The sequence below is a fragment of the Mesoplodon mirus genome, assembly GCF_964341445.2.
Source record: "Mesoplodon mirus genome assembly, chromosome: 18".
Taxonomy (NCBI): Eukaryota; Metazoa; Chordata; class Mammalia; order Artiodactyla; family Ziphiidae; genus Mesoplodon; species Mesoplodon mirus.
In genome coordinates, this window is record NC_138994.1 from 3,295,704 (window position 1) to 3,317,093 (window position 21,390).

At 46.9% G+C, this 21,390-nt stretch overlaps 1 protein-coding gene across 4 annotated transcripts in view; it reads left to right on the forward strand.

Moving 5' to 3' along the window:
- The first annotated feature begins 331 nt into the window (after positions 1-331).
- Positions 332-21,390, forward strand: part of SOCS7 (suppressor of cytokine signaling 7) — a 33,756-nt gene continuing 12,697 nt past the window's right edge. The window contains exons 1-7 of one of the 4 annotated variants that reach the window (XM_082603239.1): positions 332-1,472; positions 9,321-9,385; positions 11,923-12,027; positions 12,505-12,606; positions 13,498-13,628; positions 14,075-14,243; positions 16,693-16,821. In XM_082603239.1, coding sequence (XP_082459365.1) covers positions 511-1,472; positions 9,321-9,385; positions 11,923-12,027; positions 12,505-12,606; positions 13,498-13,628; positions 14,075-14,243; positions 16,693-16,821 — 1,663 coding nt within the window. In that variant the 5' untranslated portion in view covers positions 332-510. Of the gene's footprint in view, positions 1,473-9,320; positions 9,386-11,922; positions 12,028-12,504; positions 12,607-13,497; positions 13,629-14,074; positions 14,244-16,519; positions 16,600-16,692; positions 16,822-21,390 lie in introns of those variants that run through there. The other 3 variants (XM_082603242.1, XM_082603240.1, XM_082603241.1) reach the window with 3 other exon arrangements.

Sequence of the window (21,390 nt, forward strand, 5' to 3'; positions counted from 1 at the left end):
GGCCACTGTCACACATGGCAAGCGGCAATAGGCGGGACCAGAGCCAAAGTTACTGTCCTTCCAAGGCCAGCAGCTCTCTCCCAGGACTAGACCAAGCTTCCCAGGGCCACCCGACCTTATCCCGAAGGGTGGCTTCGGCCAGAGGGCCCGGGAAGTGAAAAACCAGAGTCGGGGTACCTGACTAAGGGCTAGGCGAGAAGCAGCTCACGGCCAATAGCGGCCCAGGCCCCGCGTAACGTCACTCTTCGGAGAGGCCGGCGCGAGCACGCCCAGGGGAGAGGGCGTGGCCACCATCACCCGGAAGTGACGCATTGGGGGCGGTGCTCGGCGGCGCCGCGCAGGGTGGGCTCGCGCTGGGCTCCGCGCGCCCCCCACCCCTATGAGGCAGAGGCCGCGGCGGCCGTTCGCACTGTCGTTCCGGGGGCCGCGGCGGGCGGGGCTCCGGAGGGGCCCGGCCTAGTCCCCACCCCAGCCCGGCTCCCAGCCGCCCGCCCTCCCTCCCTCTCCCCGATGCAGGGGGCCGAGCTCCGGGATGGTGAGGCGGCGGCGGCCGCTTCGTACCGCGTCCTGAGCCGCCTGCTCGGCTATGGAGAGGCGGCCCCCGAGCCAGGCCCGCCGCCGCCGCCTCCGGGCCATGGCCCCGCGCCGCCACCCTTCCTCGCGCGGCCGGGCCCGCGGGGCTCCCGGCCGCCTCAGCTGATGGTGTTCCGCAACGTGGGTCGGCCGCCGGAGGAGGAGGACGCGGAGGCGGCCCGGGAGCCGGGACCCTCGGAACTGCTGTGTCCTCGGCACCGCTGTGCCCTGGACCCCAAGGCCCTGCCGCCGGGTTTGGCGCTCGAGCGGACCTGGGGCCCGGCGGCTGGACTAGAGGCGCAGTTGGCGGCTCTGGGGCTCGGGCAGCCTGCGGGGCCCGGGGTCAAGACGGTCGGCGGGGGTTGCTGCCCGTGCCCGTGCCCCCCGCAGCCGCCCCCTCCGCAGCCCCAGCCGCCTGCTGCCGCCCCGCAGGCCGGGGAGGACCCCACGGAAACGAGCGACGCGCTGCTGGTCCTGGAAGGCTTGGAGTCGGAGGCCGAGAGCCTGGAGACTAACAGCTGCTCGGAAGAGGAGCTCAGCAGCCCGGGCCGCGGAGGAGGAGGGGGCGGCCGGCTTCTGCTGCAGCCCCCGGGCCCTGAATTACCCCCGGTGCCCTTCCCGGTGCAGGACTTGGTCCCTCCAGGGCGCTTGAGTAGAGGGGAGCAGCAGCAACCTCCCCCACCCCCGCCTCCTCCTGGGCCCCTCCGGCCGCTCGCGGGCCCTTCTCGGAAGAGCTCCCTCAAAATCCGCCTCAGTCGCCTCTTCCGCACGAAGAGCTGCAACGGTGGCTCCGGCGGTGGGGATGGGGCCGGCAAGCGGCCTTCCGGAGAGCTGGCTGCTTCAGCTGCGAGCCTGACAGACGTGGGAGGCTTTGCGGGCCGGGAGCTGGACGCGGGGAGGTGAGGCCGGCTGGGGGGCTGTGGGGCTGGCTGACAGACTTCCTTTTCTTGTTTCATTTCCCTTTTATTCTACTGCTAACACGATCCTGACAATTCTTAAGATATGGTCTTCATAAGGAGGCGGAGACTTGGGGTGAAAGGTGGTGACATTGCCCATTAGGTTAGAGCTGATTGTGGGAGCAGCCTTCACTCTAAGAATTCACTCCCGCGGTGACACCTATCAGCTGGTTAGCATCTCTCTAGTTGGGCGATGATTCCAAACCATCCCCCCCCCCACGCCCACCCTGGCCCAGCTTTTAAAGTTTTTCCAAGGTGTCTGTCTACCGTTACCCCTGGCAGGGGGCTTGCTGGAAAGGTGTAGCCTTTGGGGCAAAAAGTTGGTGTTGTGTTTGACCACCTGGCTTATTCTTTCTGTGTACCAGCACCCCCTTCACACTCACGCATGCAGATGATGTGACAGACTTGTGTAGCCGTAGGCCAGCAGTCAGTTGGGCATCTCTGTTCAAAGTTTTAATATTTTCTTGGTTGGTGTCTTAGGTATACTTGGTACCTCAAGCCTGTATGCTGACCACTGTGAGAACAGAAAATAGCCTTGCTCTCAAACCCACATGAGACGTCTAAGTATGGGGTATACTCATGTACATTAGTACATGAGTTCTAGGCCAACTGATGAAAATTCCAAACTTAGACATTTTTTCCCTGCATTTCTGAAGAGTGAACGGCTCTCTGATATCCAGTGTTCGATTTATACATCAGTTTAGAAAAGCTGTCAACTTTTGTGTCAGTGAAATGAGACTTCCCTTGTGGTAACTGCCATTGTGGTTTGCACTGTTGAGTGGGTTCTTAGAAAGATTGGAATTGGCTTTGGTGCAGCTCATGTGATGGATTCATGAGATGCACTGGTAGCCACAACCCAAGGCTGAAAAACATTGAGAACGACTGTTCACCAGAATTCACGTGGGGAGCTTTGGGGAAAGATCAGAGGGCCAAGAATTGGAATTTTTAAAAAGCTCCCTAGTCGGTCCTAAGGTGTGATCTGGACTGGAAACCACTCATCCTTTCAAAGGAACTTGTACTTCAAGAGGAAAGTGTGGGGTCAGTTTTTTTGTTTTGTTTCTTTTTGTTTTTGCCATGTGGCACGGGGGAGTCTCAGTTCCCTGACCAGGGATGGAACCTGTGCCCCCTGCAGTGGAAGCGCAGAGTCCTAACCACTGGACCGCCAGGGAATTCCCTTGGTCAGTTTGACTTTGTTGCCTTTTCTGAACAGCTGGGCCAGGGGCTTATCTTGGGGATCAGAGCAAACCCAGACTTCCTGAGGAAATGAGTAGGTTGATGCGTGTTGCCCCTTCAGGTCGATGTATGTTTCCACATTTGCCTCCCAATGAACTCACGCTGGGAGCTCAGGTCTGGAAAAGTGTGGCTGCTGAAGCAGCTTTTTCGTGGTAGGCTCTGCATTCGATGCTCCACGTAACCAGTGTAGTTGAAATTTTCATCAGCTGGGGGGAGGGCAGGATTGAAGCTGTGGGTAATGACATGGGATAGATTGCTAGTTTTCTTGTGGTTTGTCTTGCCTTTGTTCCATATTGACCAGGACTTGGTCTAAGATTCCAGAGACGCCAAATAGGAGGGGTGGCGTGAAATTAGCTGCTACGTCTAATAGATTAGGAGGAGGAAAAGGCATATAACATTATACGGTTTTTTGCATTTGGAAGCAGAATTTAATGGTCATTGGCTGCTCTGTGACCAACCCTCACACTAAGCACAATACAGATTTCTACTGCAGAGCAAATTGGGCTGTAGCTCTGCAAAGAAGCTTAGTTCAGGGCACTGGAGAATTACATTTTTTGGTCCAAGAGCTTTTTCTGATGAATTGGAGAGGAGCTAAGGTATTCACGTTTGAACGTTTGGTTGACTGCTGTTAGGAGGCAGCATGTTGTACAGAGAACGTGAACATTTAGATTCCATGTAGGACTCCAGCATCAGCTGCGGGATGTGGGCCAATTTTGTCTTCTTCATACTTCCCCCTTTTTTTAATCTGTAAAATGGGAGTGATTCCTGTCTTGTTCCTGTCCTTATAGGAATAGAGTGAAGACAAGAGAAATTGAGATGGAATATTTTGTGCTTTTGGAGGAGAAGTAGTAAGATTGAACTGGTGATTTTTTTTTTTAGTGCTTAGGATTTGGTGCTGTTAGATTTTCTTGTTAGCTTTTCCACAGCTTACTATGTGCCAGTCTTGCTGGCAGCCTCGCAGCTGTGAGAAGCTTGATACGTCTGGCCAGGGTAGTTGTGATTGCTATGGATCTGCACCTCCTTAGTAAGTCCGCCCTGTTGGGAGGAAGGATAAGTTTGGATTTTTAGCTTGTGCTCTTGTTTTGATTGGTAGGACCTGGAAGCCATGAGAAATGTCAGTCTTTTGCCAGAAAGTATATGCCTGCCTTCTTATGGTTGGAGTTAATTGAGTCTCTGCAGTCTTTGCTGTATAATTTGGGGCTTTTACAGTAACCTCTGGGCATGATTCTCTTTGCTCTTCTCAGCATTTACCTTCCCCACAGCTACCACTAGAAAGTACCTCCTACAATCATTTTTAAATTTTATTTTATTTCTTTATTTTTTTGGCCATGCCGCACGCATGTGGGATCTTAGTTCCCTCACCAGGGATAGAACCTGCGCCCCCTGTGGTGGAAGCGCAGAGTCTTTTTATTTATTTATGTATGTATGTACGTATGTATGGCTGCGCTGGCTCTTCGTTGCTGCGCGCGGGCTTTCTCTAGTTGCGGCGAGCGGGGGCTACTCTTCGTTGTGGCGTGCTGGCTTCTCATTGCGGTGGCTTCTCTTGTGGCGGAGCACGGGCTATAGACACACGGGCTTCAGTAGTTGCGGCACGCGGGCTCAGTAATTGTGGCTCACGGGCTCTAGAACGCAGGCTCAGTAGTTGTGGCACATGAGCTTAGTTGCTCTGCGGCATGTGGGATCTTCCTGGACCAGGGCTCGAACCTGTGTCCCCTGCATTGGCAGGAGGATTCTTTTTTTTTTTTTTTTGGCTGCGTTGGGTCTTCATTGCTGCACATGGGCTTTCTCTAGTTGCGGCGAGCAGGGGCTGCTCTTCGTCGCGGTGCACGGGCTTCTCATTGCGGTGGCTTCTCTTGTTGCAGAGCATGGGCTCTAGGCGTGCGGGCTTTAGTAGTTGTGGCGCACAGGTTCAGTAGTTGTGGCTCACGGGCTCTAGATCACAGGCTCAGTAGTTGTGGCGCACGGGCTCAGTTGCTCCACGGCATGTGGGATCTTTCCAGACCAGGGCTCGAGCCCATGTCCCCTGTATTGGCAGGTGGATTCTTAACCACTGCACCACCAGGGAAGCCCGAAGTGCTGAGTCTTAACCACTGGACCTCCAGGGAAGTCCCCCCCCCAGTCATTAATAAGGCTTAACGATTTACATATTTTAACATTAAGCAAACTTTAGTTCCTTTCAGATGCTTTAGAGTCTGCTGAGTTGACCTTCCTGGATATACAGAGTCTTAGGTCTAGTATGAGTTAACTTAGAGAACTCTTTTGAAGTGAAGGAAGAAATGGGCCCAGCAGCTAATCAGGTTTCTGTTCTGGAGAACTGGGCTAGGCCTTGTAACACACATATGTTGGAATTCAGAGAGCTGGGCTTGATGCCCGTGGGCTTCAGTGTTATAGACGATTGCTATTTCAGGAAAACCAGTGAAGTTCCCTTGTCTGTTTCACATATGTTTAGCTGATTGTCTTCCTTTGTGTTTGGTGAGAAATAGCATTTGATCCTACTTTTTTGAATCATCACATAATACATCCTTGGTTGGAAATGGGTACCTTGTTCATTTCTCAGGGGTTGTTTTTTTCCTACTTACCGGTTGAGGATATTACTGGCACTCTTCATAGTTGTGAGGTGGAAACATGGAGAACAGTTCTGTAGTGGTTTCCTATCTGGGAAAAAAAGATTCAATTCTGGAAAGAGGCAGGCTCCCTTGGCATCAGTTTGGGGCCCTGCTGTCGTGGACGGACCTGGCAGACATGAGAAACCCTTTTCTCTGTTTTCTTGGGTCTTCAGGTCTAAGGGGTCTTTTTGAGAAAGAGCATGACATGCTGAGAGCAAAATGATTTTATGGTGTGGTGAGGAGGGTCTGATTTTTTTTTTTTAACTCCAAGTGTTTTTATTTTTAAAATTATTTATTTATTGGCTGCATTGGGTCTTCGTGGCTGCGTGCAGGCTTTCTCTAGTTGTGGAGAGTGGGCACTCTTTGTTGCGGTGTGCGGGCTTCTCAGAGCTCAGTGCGCAGGCTCAGTAGTTGTGGCACACGGGCTTAGTTGGCAGCACGTGGGATCCTCCCAGGACCAGGGCTCGAACCCGTGTCCCCTGAATTGGCAGGCAGATTCTTAACCACTGTGCCACCAGGGAAGTCCCAAGGAGGGTCGGACTTTATGTTTGGGTTTTGGGTCCATATTCTGTTGATCTTTTTAACTATTTTTCCATGAAGTGGTTGTGGTTGACAAGCTCTCTTTTGCAATGAGCAGCCTGGCTTCAGAAATCTCTGTCCATTTGAGTCTTGTGTCTTTTACTTCTTAACATTTTGCCCACTGACATCACTCCTAAGGTTTTAGACCTCAGGCTACACCTCTGGGCTCTTCTCTGGAAGTTCCCTCCATCGGTTCTTTAGTTGGTTTATGGTGGAGTTTCAGATCTGACCTGGTTGCACAGATGTCTGTGTATTGGAACTAAACACGAACACGTAGTTTTTGTGCCTATAGCTCATGAGCAGACACTGGCTTATGACGTGTTGGAAACGGCAGAGGCTGGCGGACTTGGCACTGTGTGCTTTAGCAGGGGCAAAGGTAAATGGTGGCCGCAAAACCTAATATTTGGACATCCTGCTTTAGAAGTTAGAAAAGGACATGTTTACACATGTCCTTACGGTGTCTTAGGACACCGTAGAGGGGCTTTATGGACAAGAGAGGGAAAGCATTACTATTTCATTGTTTCTATTTTAGGCTTCAAGGAGTTTGAAAACTGGCCAGTGGTTATATCAGTGTGTTGTCAGCCTGTCTAGTGTAATGATCTCCTTTTATCCCACAGGTCCGTTGCCATACACAGTCGGTAGTTTGCAGAGTGGAAATGGACAGAGACGTCCTGTCTCTGCTGCCTGCAGTGCAGGCAGTGCATAGCTGACACAAAGGGCTACTTGCCTCAGAGGAGGCCTTTGCCTGAGGTCTTCTGCTGCCCCTGTCTTGTTCTGCCATCTGCGGCATGGCCCACCAAGCCCTACCCCGCATCGCCCGTCAGGTCTTTCTGCTGCTAAGATGCAAGTGGCCCACCGGCAGAGCTACAGTGGCTTAACTTTGTACCCTAAAGCTTGTCAAGGTGGTCTGGGGAGGAATAGAATAATACGGGAATGTAGTATAGAAGGGTTAGTTAGAAATGTTATCTGGAGCCGGGTCATTCATGTTGCTCTCCAAAAAACAGCACATCCCGCCTAGAATGGTTATCATTTTAAATGTTTCATATATACAAGAAGAGATGTATCAAGTGTATGTACAATAATAATAATGAAATGTGTGCCTAGGTAACCGTCACTAAGCTTAAAAAATAGAATGTTATCAGTACCTCTGAAGACCCCTGTGTGTTACTTCCTGATTACATCCCCCCTCCCCCGTGTAACCAACCACCATCCTCAATTTTATGTTCATCATTCCCTTGCTTTGTTTTTTACAGTTGTCTAGGTTGGTCTTTTCATGAATGACTGCCATTAGAATGCTCTCAGGATCCTTGAGACAGAAACTGTTCTGGATTTTCAGTTAGACAACATCTCCCCAAAGAGAGAAGGAAGCACTCATATTTATTATCAGCCTTTCAGCCTCTTAGACGTCTACTTCTTTAACCTTCCTTATTTGCCAGAAAAAGGCCATCCTAGGGCTCTCAAAGGGCTCTGCCTGGGTTTAGAGTCATATGTATTTCTTTTTCTAGATCCTAGAAACTATGATTTTCTTCAGAATGCCAGGGGCGGGGAGGAGATGAACTGGAGTGAGAAGGCCTCCCCAGGATGTGTGCGTTTGGGTACTGCTGTTCTTCAGTGCTTGGCACTGAGGAGGCTCGTCCCCAGTGTGGGCAGATGGCAGAGCCACACAGCTTCCTTTGAAAAGAGGCAAACCGCCAAATGGCTGAGGTGTGAACCCTTCGAAAGGCCGGTGCTTTAGGTTTCTGCTTGCTGAGTTTCATGTTGTATCCACAAGTGACTGAATAAAAATCAGCCTGAAAGCTCTTCAGTCTTCAAGTGAATGTCCAGTGGAATTAACTTTCCATTCCAGCCCTCTGGAGTGTTGCAACTAAGCTGCAGACGGCCATGAGCAACTTTTATAAACAGAGGGACTGACTGTGTGTGCTTGTGTCTTGTTCTGATGTAGCCACCTCTCCTGTGTGTGCTGTGGGCGGGGCGTTGACGGTGGGCACCGTCATTAGACTTCTCAGGTCTCAGCATGGAGGCGGCTGCAGAGGGCGTGTGAGATAGGTCAGGAGAGGGGTTCCGGCGTCTTGGCTATTTCTGAGTAAGGTCTTCACAGTACGGTTTTGAAATTCTGTTTGAAGTGAGTTCTGAGAAGTGCAGACCTCTCTGTTAAAACGTAAATGAATAAAGATCTTCCAAAGTCGATATTTTAAAATAGGATTTCATTTTGCATTTTCTTTGCTTCTGCCCTGTCTGTTGGTGAAGTTGACGTTTTATTTCAACCTTTGGGTGAGAGTAATTTTGGAAAGTGAGCCAGCTGCAAGGTGTGGAGTCAAGCATTTAATTTGGTGGTAGAATTTTTTTTTTAAGCCTGATTTTTTGACATATCATTTGTATACCACCTAAAATGCACCTTTTTAAAGTTGCTCAGTTCTGTTAATTTTGGCAAATGTCAAAATCATAACCTCTGCCACAGTCTAGGTATAGCATATTTTCATCACCTCCTCAACTTCTTTCCCTTTTAAGTCAATTCAATCATTCTGAGGCGAGTTATTTGAGCTCAGCACATTTCTAGCCAGAAAGTCTTTGTCAGAGTCTTTTGGATTTCTTTCATTTCTCGCCCAAAAGCCAGTTGAAACTGGTGCAAAGTGAAGTTACCTTTAGTGTGTCTTCACAGGGGATCTGGGTTTTCCCGCTGGTTTGGGAGCAGTAGCAGGAGCAGTCCTGGGGGGAGTGCTGTGACTGGCAGCTCTAAAAGGGGAAGAGGTCCTCTTCTTTGGGTGCCAGGCAGAGCTCCTAACTTGAAGAGGCTCCCCTTTGGCTTTGACCTATGGCTTGGAGGCATTTTGCAAAAATCAGAGTTCGTACTGGTTGAAGATTGCATGTGTATCCTATAGTGCTGTTCTCAAGTCCAAAAATCTTGCCTGGTTCATTTTGGGACCTCCTACTCCTAGGAGCAGGCCCAGAGGGAAAGCTGGTGCTCTGAGGTGGCACCTGTTCAGGTCAAGAACCTTTTTCTTGGCTCCCATGTGAAAATCAACTCTGTGTCCGACTTGCTTCCTCTAGAAATGGACTTACTAATTACCACTCAAGGTGTTTTAATCTTTTAATGTGATGGGTATGGAAAGCTCCAAAGAGATTTCTTATTGCTTTGTAGGCTGCTGAATCCTGTAACCGAATCTATTTAGGAATTGCCTTAACTGTTTGATTCTCCCCCTTTAAATTTTAGGCTTGATTACAAAAGTGCGGCTGACGACGACTAGGGTTCGCTTTGTTTTCTGGTGCATCTGAATTGAGTGTGGCCGTGATTGTTTGTGATTGTTGTTGCAGTGATTTAAATGCATGTGTGTTCATTCCGCACCTCATTCTCTGTGTGCTTCTCACCCCTCAGGAAACCCAGGTTGACAAGAACTCAAAGTGCCTTTTCTCCAGTCTCCTTCAGCCCCCTGTTCACAGGTAAGGGTGATCTCTTTCTTTTGCTTCTGACATCTGAAAGCACGAGTGTTCCGAGATGAGTCAGGAAACACTTGCAGATGCATCTCAGAGGGAGCTTCAAGCATGTCTGCAGTTAGTTTCTTCATTTCGTGCCTGCTGGGTTTGGGGTGAGGCTATTTTTACGGTGTGAAACGTATTCTTGACTTTGGATGCTTTATAGTTTGAGGTAGAGACTGCTTGCTGGTAATTAGGTGGCCCTGGCAGTTACGCAGGCTTTAGTTCAGGGTCATCACATATAAATTAAAAGTAGAAATTACAAATTTATAGGCTCATAGCGCATAAAGGACTCCCCAAAAGTCGTACACTTCCTGTCCCTGCTTCCAGGGGAGTTCATGGATTATCTAATAAACATGATCCATGACGATCTGGTCTATTTTTAAAGACTTTGGGCAAAGGGGATCACATGAACTCTTGTCTTACCCATTTTAGGGTCTAGCTGTTCTTGCAGCTGTTAAAGAGTTCTTCACTGGATCTAATTTAAGTCTCTCCTCTTGCAGCAGGGAACACGGTTGCTAAAGTAGGAAAGCGGTCAAATATCCTTTTGCCTTCTGCTTTAAAGGGGAGCTTCTTCTGAGAGGGAGACCTTTTGTTATGTGAGTGAGGTGTGAAGCTCCTGCTTGAATGAGCTGTAGAAAAGGAAGTCTGGAGCACACAGCCCCAAATCTCAGAAACTGAGCGCTCTTCACTGGGCATGGCTGAGAAGCCTTTAAACCGAATCCCAATTTCAAACTCTTTGGGATACTGTGTCCCTCAAAAAAGATGATTGCAAGAATTATGATCTGGGACTGGACATTTCCAGGAAAATGTTAAGCCGGCTAGTGGAACCCCCCCCCCCCCCATCACTGGGTAGACTGCTGTGAGCTGTCAGGACAGGTGAGTTGGTGCCTGCAGTAGGCACAGGTGGAGAAGGAGGTCCTCTGTTCATATCCCCTCTGTTCTTATCCCAAGCAAAGAATTAAAGGATCTTATCCTGTAGCAGAATGTCTTTCTAGTTAGTAGTTGTTTCCCTTTTAAAGTAATGAAACCCACATTTGTAGTTTCAGGTTCCACTTTCTTATTTCAAAGAGGCTTAGCTCTCCTGAGTTACATCCTTTAAGTGCCTACAATCTAGACCTCTCTGACCCTTCAGGAAACCCGGGCTCATTGCATTGCTCTGGGCAGCTAGGCCCTCAGTCATTAAGCTGTGTGATGAGTTCCTAGAACTTCCACTGATGACTTTTGGAAGAGCTCTTCTGCTTATCTTAATTAGTGTTCAAGACCTTTGTTAAAAAAACCACATTAGGGCTTCCCTGGTGGCGCAGTGGTTGAGAGTCTGCCTGCCGATGCAGGGGACACGGGTTCGTGCCCCGGTCCGGGAGGATCCCACATGCCGCGGAGCGGCTAGGCCTGTGAGCCATGGCCGCTGAGCCTGCGTGTCTGGAGCCTGTGCTCCGCAACGGGAGAGGCCACAGCAGTGAGAGGCCCGCGTACCGAAAAAACAAACCGTATTAGATTCTGAACACCCAGCTCCTGGCCTTTTAGAGATATTTGTTACCTCATTTTCTTAACTGGGAAACATTAAAATTCTAGCTGAGGGGTAATTCAGCTTCCCAAATAAGAAAAAGGTGTTGAAAATAACACCCTAAGGGCCAAATTACAGAAATCCCAAATTCAGACTTGTGGATCAGACCTACCAAAACAAACTTATTGTTGGCTGTCAACCTTTTGTTGATAAAACACCCTTCGTTCTCTGGTGATTCAAGTGGAGAGAGGTTAGACGGGGTTGGGGGGCAAGAAGGAGTGTATATGGCAGAGAACAGAGCTGCGTGACCTGCTGGGAAGTAAGGAAACCATGTGCCTGACTTTTGGCTGACCGAGGAAGTAGTTAATTATTACGGTTGTAAATGCACTTTTCGGCCTTTGCAGCCTCAACTATTAGGAATTAATGGATATCTGAAATGGTTGGTTCTCTTATGAGTGAATATCCTGGAAAATCTAGATGCGGAAAGCCATTTAGGAAGAAGTTGGAGCTAACATTGGGACCGTTATCTGCATTCAGCTTAACAGTTCTTACATTTTAATGGCACTTGCTTTCCATGTCCATTTGGGCTTGTAACAAGCTGCTTGCCTTGCTCTCCGAGGCAAAAATTGGTGTACAAACCTGTAAAAAAGTAAGTGGTGTGGGTTCTATTTGAATAAAGAAGACTCTTATCCAAGGCTGTATCCTCAGTGGCAGAGCCAGGATTAGTTGGCTTTTCAACTGTCAATCCCGTGTTTTTGTCTTAAAGATCCCTTGATCTTTAACAGGGTAAAGGAATGATGGAATTTAACATTGACTTCTCAGGTGGTTTTTTTGGGGGCGGGGGGTGGGATTCCAGCCAAGGAGCATTAGATTCTGAGCTTTCTGAGAGCCATGGACCTCTCTAGCCTCCCTTGCTTGCCCTCTGCTTCCCTTTGCTTCCTGGCCTCGGCTTTGGGCAAGGTGCTCCTGTAACATGCTTGCTCCATGAATCCCTCAGGCGAAACTGTGTCACTTGTGGACGTGGACATCTCTCAGCGGGGCCTGACCTCTCCACACCCTCCAACTCCCCCTCCTCCTCCAAGAAGAAGCCTCAGCCTCCTAGGTATAGTTTCCTCCCCTCTCTGTCTTCTTGCCCTAGTGGGAGGGTGAGCTCTATGGACCTGTTGTTCCTTGCCAGGAGCCGAACAAGCTCCTGGGTTTCTCATGATGGCCCAGTTATTTCTTGTCCCTTTCTCAGCACCCCTGTCCTCTCCTGACGTGGTCAAATGGGTCTCTCACCTGCATGCTATGACATCTACTGTCCATAGATTGATTCGACCTTTATTTGTTTATAAAGGGTATTTATCTTGCTCTGAATCTACTGCTAGTGGGCAGCTTTAGGGATATCCTTACTTTCCTGCTTTCAAGCCAAGGAAACCAGATTAAGATGATTGTTGCCCTGTGTGCAAAAAGACAGGGTGAAGGTCAGGCCATCTAGCCCCAGAGGGCAGCCTGATGATCCTTCTCCCTCTCCTCTGCCTTCACCTTGCTCATTCCGTGCCCATATTTCTGAACCTCTTGCTTTTGTTCTCTCTTCTAGATGATATCAGTGGGACGCTGCCTACATCTGTCCTTGTGGCTCCGATGGGGTCTTCCCTGCAGTCTTTCCCCCTACCTCCGCCTCCTCCACCTCATGCCCCAGGTTAGCTTAGCCTAGACGCAGGACTTGCAAGAGTGGGGAGTACCAAGTGATATACTTCTGAAGGATGGGAGAAATTTATTTATGGAAATAACAGAATTTATGAGAAAGCTTAAATTGTATCTCCTTGGCTGGACCAGAACACTTTGGAAATGAGGCCAAGAACTGTTTTTTCTAACCCGTTTTCTTTATGGAGGTGAATCTGATTTTTGGTAGAGATAAAAGACTATTGGATATTTTTGTCTCTTTGCTGCTGAAACTGTTTTGCAGTCTTTGAGTCGGTATCATTTAGGAAACTGCCTTAATTTCAGTAGAGGGAGGAGGTTTAATATGTTGCTGGTTTTCAAAGTTCTGTGGTTTTTCTAAGCTTTTAGCATTTACTGCGGCCTTGTAAATAAGTACCAAGCATTCAGTAGCCCACACCTGCTTTGCCAGCCTCCAGTACCAAGGAATAAAATGAATGAAATGAATTATTTTCTACTCGCCTGGCAAAGTCTACTTGCCTGGCAAAATGATTGCTCTTCCCGGGCAAGTAAGCGAGTCACTATTTCCAAGGCTGCTTTCCCGGCACTTCACCTCGAGGTGGGAGAAGTTGGAATCGCTCTAGGCTGGTGAAGGCCCTGAAGTAGTCACCTTAGTCAGGTTAGTGAGCTGCTCCTTACCCCTTTCCTGGGGTTGAACGCCCCCACCCATCCTTCACAGCTTACACGAGCCCACACAGCTTTTTGTCTCAGCCCATCCAGCTCTTGCCCGCTGCTTTGGCTTCCACCCTTTCCAGCTTATCTTCTAATGCCTTGCCCCTCTTCAGTTAGCCTCTTTGTTTTGGGGGGAGGGTCTACTTGAGGTTGGGAACGATGAGGGTGGACAAGGGACCGCCACTCTCTTGCCCTGCAGATGCGTTTCCCCGGATCGCTCCCCTCCGAGCAGCCGAATCCCTGCACAGCCACCCCCCGCCACCCCTCCAGTGTCCCCTCTACCGGCCCGACTCGAGCAGCTTTGCAGCCAGCCTTCGAGAGCTGGAGAAGGTAGGCGGTGCCTCCTCTTGCATCCTCCTAATTCTGTACCAGCGCCCCGGTTACTATTTTTAGAGGAAGAGTGGTTTCCCCGCCTCTGTGTTTACGGTGACAAAACAGTATGCCTGCTATCACTAATTCTATAAGAGATGTTGTAAAACTGAGTCTGAAAAACAAAATCTGAACGTGATGGAGAAACGTTTACATAGTTAACCCAGCTCGCTCTTCTCTTCCTTGTAGGGCCTTGGTAATGGAATTGTAAAATTATTTTTCTGTTACTTCGGAGGCCTAAAAGTGTGATGAACCTGGTGTTCATTGCTAATGGTTGAGACACTCCTATAGCAGCTTTTACCTGTTGCGGCGTTTTGGAAACGGGGTTCTTGCGGTAAGAGAAATTGTGCTGAAAACTTTGACATTTCTCTATTCTGTTAACTACTTGACTACTTCTTCTTTGATAGTGTGGTTGGTACTGGGGGCCGATGAATTGGGAAGATGCAGAGATGAAGCTGAAAGGCAAGCCCGATGGTTCTTTCCTGGTACGAGACAGCTCTGATCCTCGTTATATCCTGAGCCTCAGTTTCCGATCACAGGGTATCACCCATCACACCAGAATGGAGCACTACAGAGGTGAGAGGTGCTGGCATTTGAAGGAAGCCTTCTTCCCCCTTTTCCTTTCCCTACCTTTGCTATCTGACTTTTTCATTGGAAGGATTCATAGAAACGGAGCTGTGAATGGGGAGGAAAATCTCGTAGACTCAGTTGAATTCTGATATGGGCACTGGTTTCGATCACTAGAAGAAATGTTGGTGGGGGTTGGGAGGAGCCTAAGGATGCCGTGTAAAAGTATTCTCAGCATCTTGTCTACTAAATTGGAGAGTCTGAAGAAGACTGCTGAAGAACAGAACAAAGCCAGTAAAACTCTTGGTAGAAGAAATAACCTAGGACCATTAGACACATTCTTCCGAACTTTGGTTTATAATTAAACTTACCATCTAGAGATATTTACTATTAAATCATATATACAAAGGGGAGAATTTGTTGATCCTGTGACTGTTCTGTTCTGAATTTCTTTGCCTGACAGTCACATCAGCTCTTCTTGCCAGGCAGCGTGGTGAAAATTATGTCTTCTTTTGGTCAGCTTTGTAGTCTCACAGGAAATAGTCATCAGAACTCTACGAGAGTTTGTGGGATCAACGTACTTTAGACTGTCTATCTTCCTTCCTGGCAGTACTTCCCCCTCTGTGGTCCGGTTGTGCTTAATATTCCAGTGATGTCGAGAAGCTGACTTGTTCAACACTGCAGTCTGGATGGGCATTCTGTATCTGACTTGGGCCACAAACTTGTGATGGTCATTGGTGGTAGGGCTGGCTAATACATCCTTTGTCAAAAATTTGTAATATGCTACAAATTTAAAAAGTGTGGAGAACTCTGGGGAGTTTCAGGGACTTGCCCCCCTATTCCCTCATACTCTTCCCACATGTGATCAACTTCAAATGAGCTATATTAGATATTGCATTTCAAGTAAGGGGCTCTTTCCTGCTCTTCTCAGGCACCACTGTCTCTCTCCTGCTCTCAGCCATGTGCTGCGGGATTTATTTGGTTTGCTTCTCTTGTTAGACAGGAAGTACCTGTTTAGGTCAGCATAGCTTTGTCCATGGTTTCCTCTGCCCCCATCTCTGCTTTCTTATTTATTTATTTTTGCCTGCATTGGGTCTTCGTTGCTGCGTGCGGGGCGTTTCTCTTGTTGCAGCGAGCAGGGGCTACTCTTCATTATGGTGCATGGGCTTCTCACTGTGGTGGCTTCTCTTGTTGCGGAGCACAGTCTCTAGGTGCACAGGCTTCGGTAGTTGTGGCACACGAGCTCAGTAGTTGTGGCTCGTGGGCTCTAGAGCGCAGGCTCAGTAGTTACGGTGCACGGGCTTAGTTGCTCTGTGGCATGTGGGATCTTCCTGGACCAGGGCTCGAACCCATGTGTCCTGCATTGGGAAGCCCCTCCACCTCTGCTTTTGAGATGCATGAAGAGAAAGGAACTTCAGTCCAAAGACCTGAGAATTAGAGAACTGTGGGGTAGACTGCTGCCTGTTTTCCTGCTGTTTCTGAAAACAAAAATCAAACAAACAAAAAAAACAAAGCATTTCAGAGTGAAGTGCTTTTATAAACCTATTAAAATGATAAGTGACTAGGCCATGGAAATGATGAATAAATGCTTGACTTCTAGGTTCCTGATAGGTGAGATGCCAGGAATGGGAGGGCGTTTTCAAATGGTTCTCCCGTTACTTTTTGTTCAAAGGGACTTTTCTTCCTTGAATAAGTGGAATTTTTAATAGAAGCCTGTGGGCCTTTCAGTTGCCAGCTTGCAATGGAACATTTGTCTTCGTCTTTTAAAGTGATCCTGTGAGAGTAGTTAGGGAGACTCAAATCTATAGTTCTCTTGAGTGATTAGTTTCCCTTTTGTGACTCCTTTGGATTTCGTGCTTTAGTTGTTGGAGTTTTTTTTTTTTTTTTTTTTTTTAAGTCATGGGAGTTCAGATTCCCTTTTGCCTTTGGGATTCTAAAGTTTGGGGTGGGATCTTTGTAACATGTTGGAGCATGGGATTTTAGAAATTACAGAAGAAAAGACTTAGAATTTGATTTTTGTGCCTAACACACATAGGAATGAGTGAGACCCACAAAAACTGCTGTTCTTGTCTTTCCTGGACTATTCCATGCATACTTGAAGACTTAGATCTTTTTGAGGGTATTTCATTTAAACTCGCTTTTGCTATAGCAGTCTTTTCTTTATGGTCTGTGGTTTAAAGATCTGTGTTGATAGCCAACAAGATCTATTTATATCTCTTTTTCTGACTCGAATTGATTATTGTTTAACAAAAACCTTGTAAGACCTAATGTATGTCTTATTAAAGGCGACATCTTTCCATTAGTTGTGGAACAAGCAGGAACAGGGACCTTTGTCTGACTCAGCTTGACTAAAAACTACCCTCCCGGAAGTGAGAATCATTAAAATGTTCAAGCAAGCCTCTCAAACCTTTTCGAAGTAAGTTTTGCATTTTTACCTCTCCTTAACTTTCCATGGCAGGAACCTTCAGCCTGTGGTGTCATCCCAAGTTTGAGGATCGCTGTCAATCAGTGGTGGAGTTCATTAAGAGAGCCATCATGCACTCCAAGAATGGGAAATTTCTCTATTTCTTGAGATCCAGGGTTCCAGGTAAGGCTGTAGTTACATTAATTATTTAACTGACTTGGGTATGATCCAGTGTAGGATCTCTATCCCCTCCCCTGCACCCCCCCCCCCACAAAAAAAAACGAAAACCAAAAACACTTGAAGCATTTTTACCTGAAGCTTTTCTTCCTGGCTCTTGTAGCAACCACTCTTCCTAGAGCCCAGTGGCTAATCTCCTGCCCTTGTATTGAGAAGGACTTGATCCCTCAACATATTGAGAAGGAATCTTTGCTTCTTTGATCATATGAATGAAAAAACTGATCCCACCACTGATGTCCAGGAGTCATGTGAATATTTAACTTGCAGAGGTATCTCGTTGTCCCTGATCCAGGCATCTCACACTTACATGTGAAACAGAGAGCTCTTAGGTCATCTCCTTGGGGAACAGGGAAAGTAAAAGAGTATTCACTAGAAATGGTGAGTGTCAAGGAGGCTGAATTTAATAGCAGTCTGCTCTGGGTTTTGTCCATTTGTACGAAACTTTCTGTCAAAGAGTAGATACTCTTTATTTACCTATTGATTTATTTATGGCTGCATTGGGTCTTCGTTGCTGCACACGGGCTTTCTCTAGTTGCGGCGAGCAGGGGCTACTCTTCGTTGTGGTGTGCAGGCTTCTCATTGCGGTGGCTTCTCTTGTTGCAGAGCATGGGCTCTAGGCGCAAGGGCTTCCGTAGTTGTGGCATGCGGGCTCAGTAGTCCTGGCTTGAGGCCTGTAGAGCACAGGCTCAGTAGTGTGGCTCTTGGGCTTAGTTACTCCACGGCATGTGGGATCTTCTCGGACCAGGGCTCGAACCTGTGTCCTCTGCATTGGCAGGGGGATTCTTAACCATTGCGCCACCAGGGAAGTCCAAAGAGTAGATACTTTTTGTTGTGTCCCGTATCCCTACCAGTATCGAATACAGAGACTAGTCTCCGTTTGGGAGCACTGGGCCGTTCCCATCCTTGCTGGTGTGGTTATGTAGTCTTTCTGCCCAAGTAGGGAGGTAGCTATATAGTCTCTATTGACGGGTGGGGAGAAGGGATGGTTTGCAGGAATCTGCTTTTATAGTGTTGGAAAAAAGTAAAATGGCAAGCACATTAACTGAGAAATTTGTAAGATACAAACAGAACTTAAAATGAGAACTTCATGCTTTGCCATTGAATCAAATTAAGATTCTTAAACAAACTGGGTGCCAAGAAATTGCTCTAAAAAGAAGTTACAGGGAAGCCTCCAGCGGAACATCAGTAACAGGATTGAACCAGGTTACAGGAGTGTGTTTTATAATCTTGGTGGTTTCAGTAAGGCACGACAGGGTGTGAACTGTATTAATTCTCACTTCATTTAGTATTTGCCTCAGTGCTGTCAAGACAGTTGGGTCTCACGCAGTTGACTTCGTTAAAAGGAAAATGTTAGAATCCTTTCTTACAGGAACTGACTCTGCTTAGCAATCTTTAGAGTTTGTGGCTTTGGGGGTATTTATTTAACAAACAAACATTTATTTTTTAAACTCAGTATCAACAATAAGCCACTTCTCTACGCTCAGAGAGCTCTTAGCTTAAAAAAGGGGACAGGTAGGAAGATAAAGGCAAGAGCACGTGTTAAATTCAATACAAGACATGACAGTGATTGACAGGGACAGGGTGGGTAATCAGCTCTGTTTGTGGGTGAACCAGGGAAACCCTCTCAGAGGATTCTGAAGTCTGGAGCATGTATCTGCTTGTAGAGTATTGAGAGACTTCATGGAATCTTGCACTCCTCAGGTATAGCACGTTTCATTCCACAAATGTGCCCTGCCTGCAGAAATTTTGAGTAAGATTTTTAACAGTGTTAAGAGTCAGAGCCTGCAGTGATTGCTACTATTTATTGAGTGCCTATCATGTGCCAGGTGCTTTGTCAGGTTCTTTATTTCAGTAGCTCTAATTTCTTGCAACAGCCCTAAAGTTAGCTAATAGATTGGTCTACTAAAAAAAAAAACCAGATTATTTTCATTTTGTCAGTGAGGAAACTTAAGGGTGAGGCCCAAGAATGAAGAAGATGTGGCACACATGTACAATGGAATATTACTCAGCCATAAAAAGAAACAAAATTGAGTAAATTGTAGTGAGGTAGATGGACCTAGAGTCTGTCATACAGAGTGAAGTAAGTCAGAAAGAGAAAAACAAATACTGTAGGCTAACACATATATATGGAATCTAAAATAAAAAATGGTACTGATGAACCTAGGTGCAGGGCAGGAATAAAGACATAGACATAGAGAATGGACTTGAGGACACGGGGTGGGAGGGGGAAGCTGGGGCATCAACATATATACACTACCAAATGTAAAGTTAGGTAGCTAGTGGGAAGCAGCAGCGTAGCGCAGGGAGATCAGCTTGGTGCTTTATGATGGCCTAGAGGGGTGGGATAGGGAGGATGGAGGGAGGCTCAAGAGGGAGGGGGATATGGGGACATATGTATGCATATGGCTGATTCACTTTGGTGTACAACAGAAACTAACACAGTATTGTGAAGCAATTATACCCCAATAAAGATCTATTAAGAAAAAAAAGATTAGAATTAAATCAGACTTCTTTTCAGAAACCATGCAAGAAATAAAAGAGTGGATTGAAATATTTAACGTTTTGAAACAAAAAACCACTCTCTTAGAATTTTGTATCAAGCGAAATTATCTTCTAAAAATAAAGGAGGAATAAAGACTTTCTCAGAAGAAAAAAAAGTAAAGCCACTTACTCTAAAGGTTACTCAGTGCTGAAGCCAGGATTCAAACTGAGGACGAACTAACTCCAAATCTTGTGCTTTATTTCCCACCCTCTGTTCTGGGAAAAAAATAGCAGTAAGCCAATTGCAGGTTGAGTTTGCTGGGATCTGTGGAGAGGACATAAAGAAGTCAGAATTGTGTTTATTCGTGGAGACTGTCTTTCTAGGACCTGTGAGGCATGCTGCAGGTAGGATATCCATTTGCACTTAAAATTGTAATCAAGTTGACAAGGCAAAGCGAATTAGTATTTACCCCTAGACCTCTCTTTGAAGGATTGGGACAAAGAAGGCAAGGCCAGTGTTCTCCTTTACCATTGTTTGCTGCCTTCCTTTGCTTATCGCAGAGGTCTAGGCGTTCTGTGAGGCTGACTCTCTTAGGGGGGAGGATTCCCGTGAGGAAGTGGTAGAGTGATTAGAATGTAGGTTGAGCTCTGTCAGCCTGCACCAGGGATTGTAACACGGTGCATTCTGAAAGGAGCCCTTTTGTTTAGACTTCGGGATGATGATAACTGAATGCCTGCAGGGGGCTAGTAGTATTTCATTTAACCCTTAGAAAATCCCTTGAAGGGATGTTACAGTCTCCCTTTCTTTTTTTTTCTTTTTTAAAATACAGATTAAGAGGGAAGGGATATGGGAACAGATGTATATGTATAACTGATTCACTTTGTCATAAAGCAGAAACTAATAAAAAATAAATAAAAAAAATAAAATAAAATAAAATAGAGATTAAGAAACTGATGTGCAGTGAGTTGCAGAGTCAGGATGCAAAGTCAGGTTTTTCTGGCTCAGATCTAGAGCTGGATGCAGTCGCAGCACATCCAGACTGGTGTAAAAGGATGCCAGAGATCATGGGAATGTTAAAGCTGGGACTAATGGGAAAGTTCTGGATGGTGGCAAGTAAGGAGCAGAAGGAATTTAATAAGTGGAATGGTTCGCCTCTGGGGGAGGAATCGTTGGTAAAAATGATGGCTCCTGAGCTTGGCTTGCCCCTTATCTCTTCTCATGGCAGTGTTGGAGCATGGTCATGGTAAATCTGAGGTTGCTGATTACACCTCAGTCTGGTCCATTTCACAGTTGTAAACTAAACCCCTAACACCAAGCAGCAATCTCAGAAAGAGAATGTGATTGGATTAGCACAAAACTTCTGTTGCTGTTGAGAGCCAGAACTCAAAGTGAATGTGTCCTTCTTAGTTGGGAGAATCTCCATCATCTGTGAAGTGCCTGAAGAGAAAACACTTTTTGTTTTTTTAATCACCCTTTGAATTGGATAACTCTAAGGAAATTGGTCGCTTCCTCTTTTGTAACCATCATTTAGGCCATGATTACTTGTTTAGGGCTATGTCTTCCTTGTATCCTAGGATTTCTCAATTCAACCCTATTGACAAGTTTGGGGCTGGATAATTCTGGCCTTCAGGGAACAGTTTGTTGTGGGAGGAAGACCTGGGTGTTTGGGTGCTCAGACCTGAAAGAAGTTTGTCACTCCTAACCTGCTCCTTTTTGGGGAAAGAGAAAATAGCCAAGGGGCTGGAAACTGGATTTGTGCCCAGGACCCTGGCATGAGGACCAGAGGAAAGTTCTTGATGATCACTCTTCTACCTTGTCTTTCACTTTCGCTGCACTGGTGTCTTATGTTGGATTTATTTCCATTTCTGACCTCATCTGTTAACAAGCTCTGGATGTGAGAGCTTCAATCATTTGCTGTGTTTGCGGACAAAACCAGGGAATATCAGAGAATTAACAGGTTTCAAATTGCTATTTGTGAACTTAAGGCTAAAAGTAACACAATTAAATAGGCAAGTATATATGGTCATTAAAAT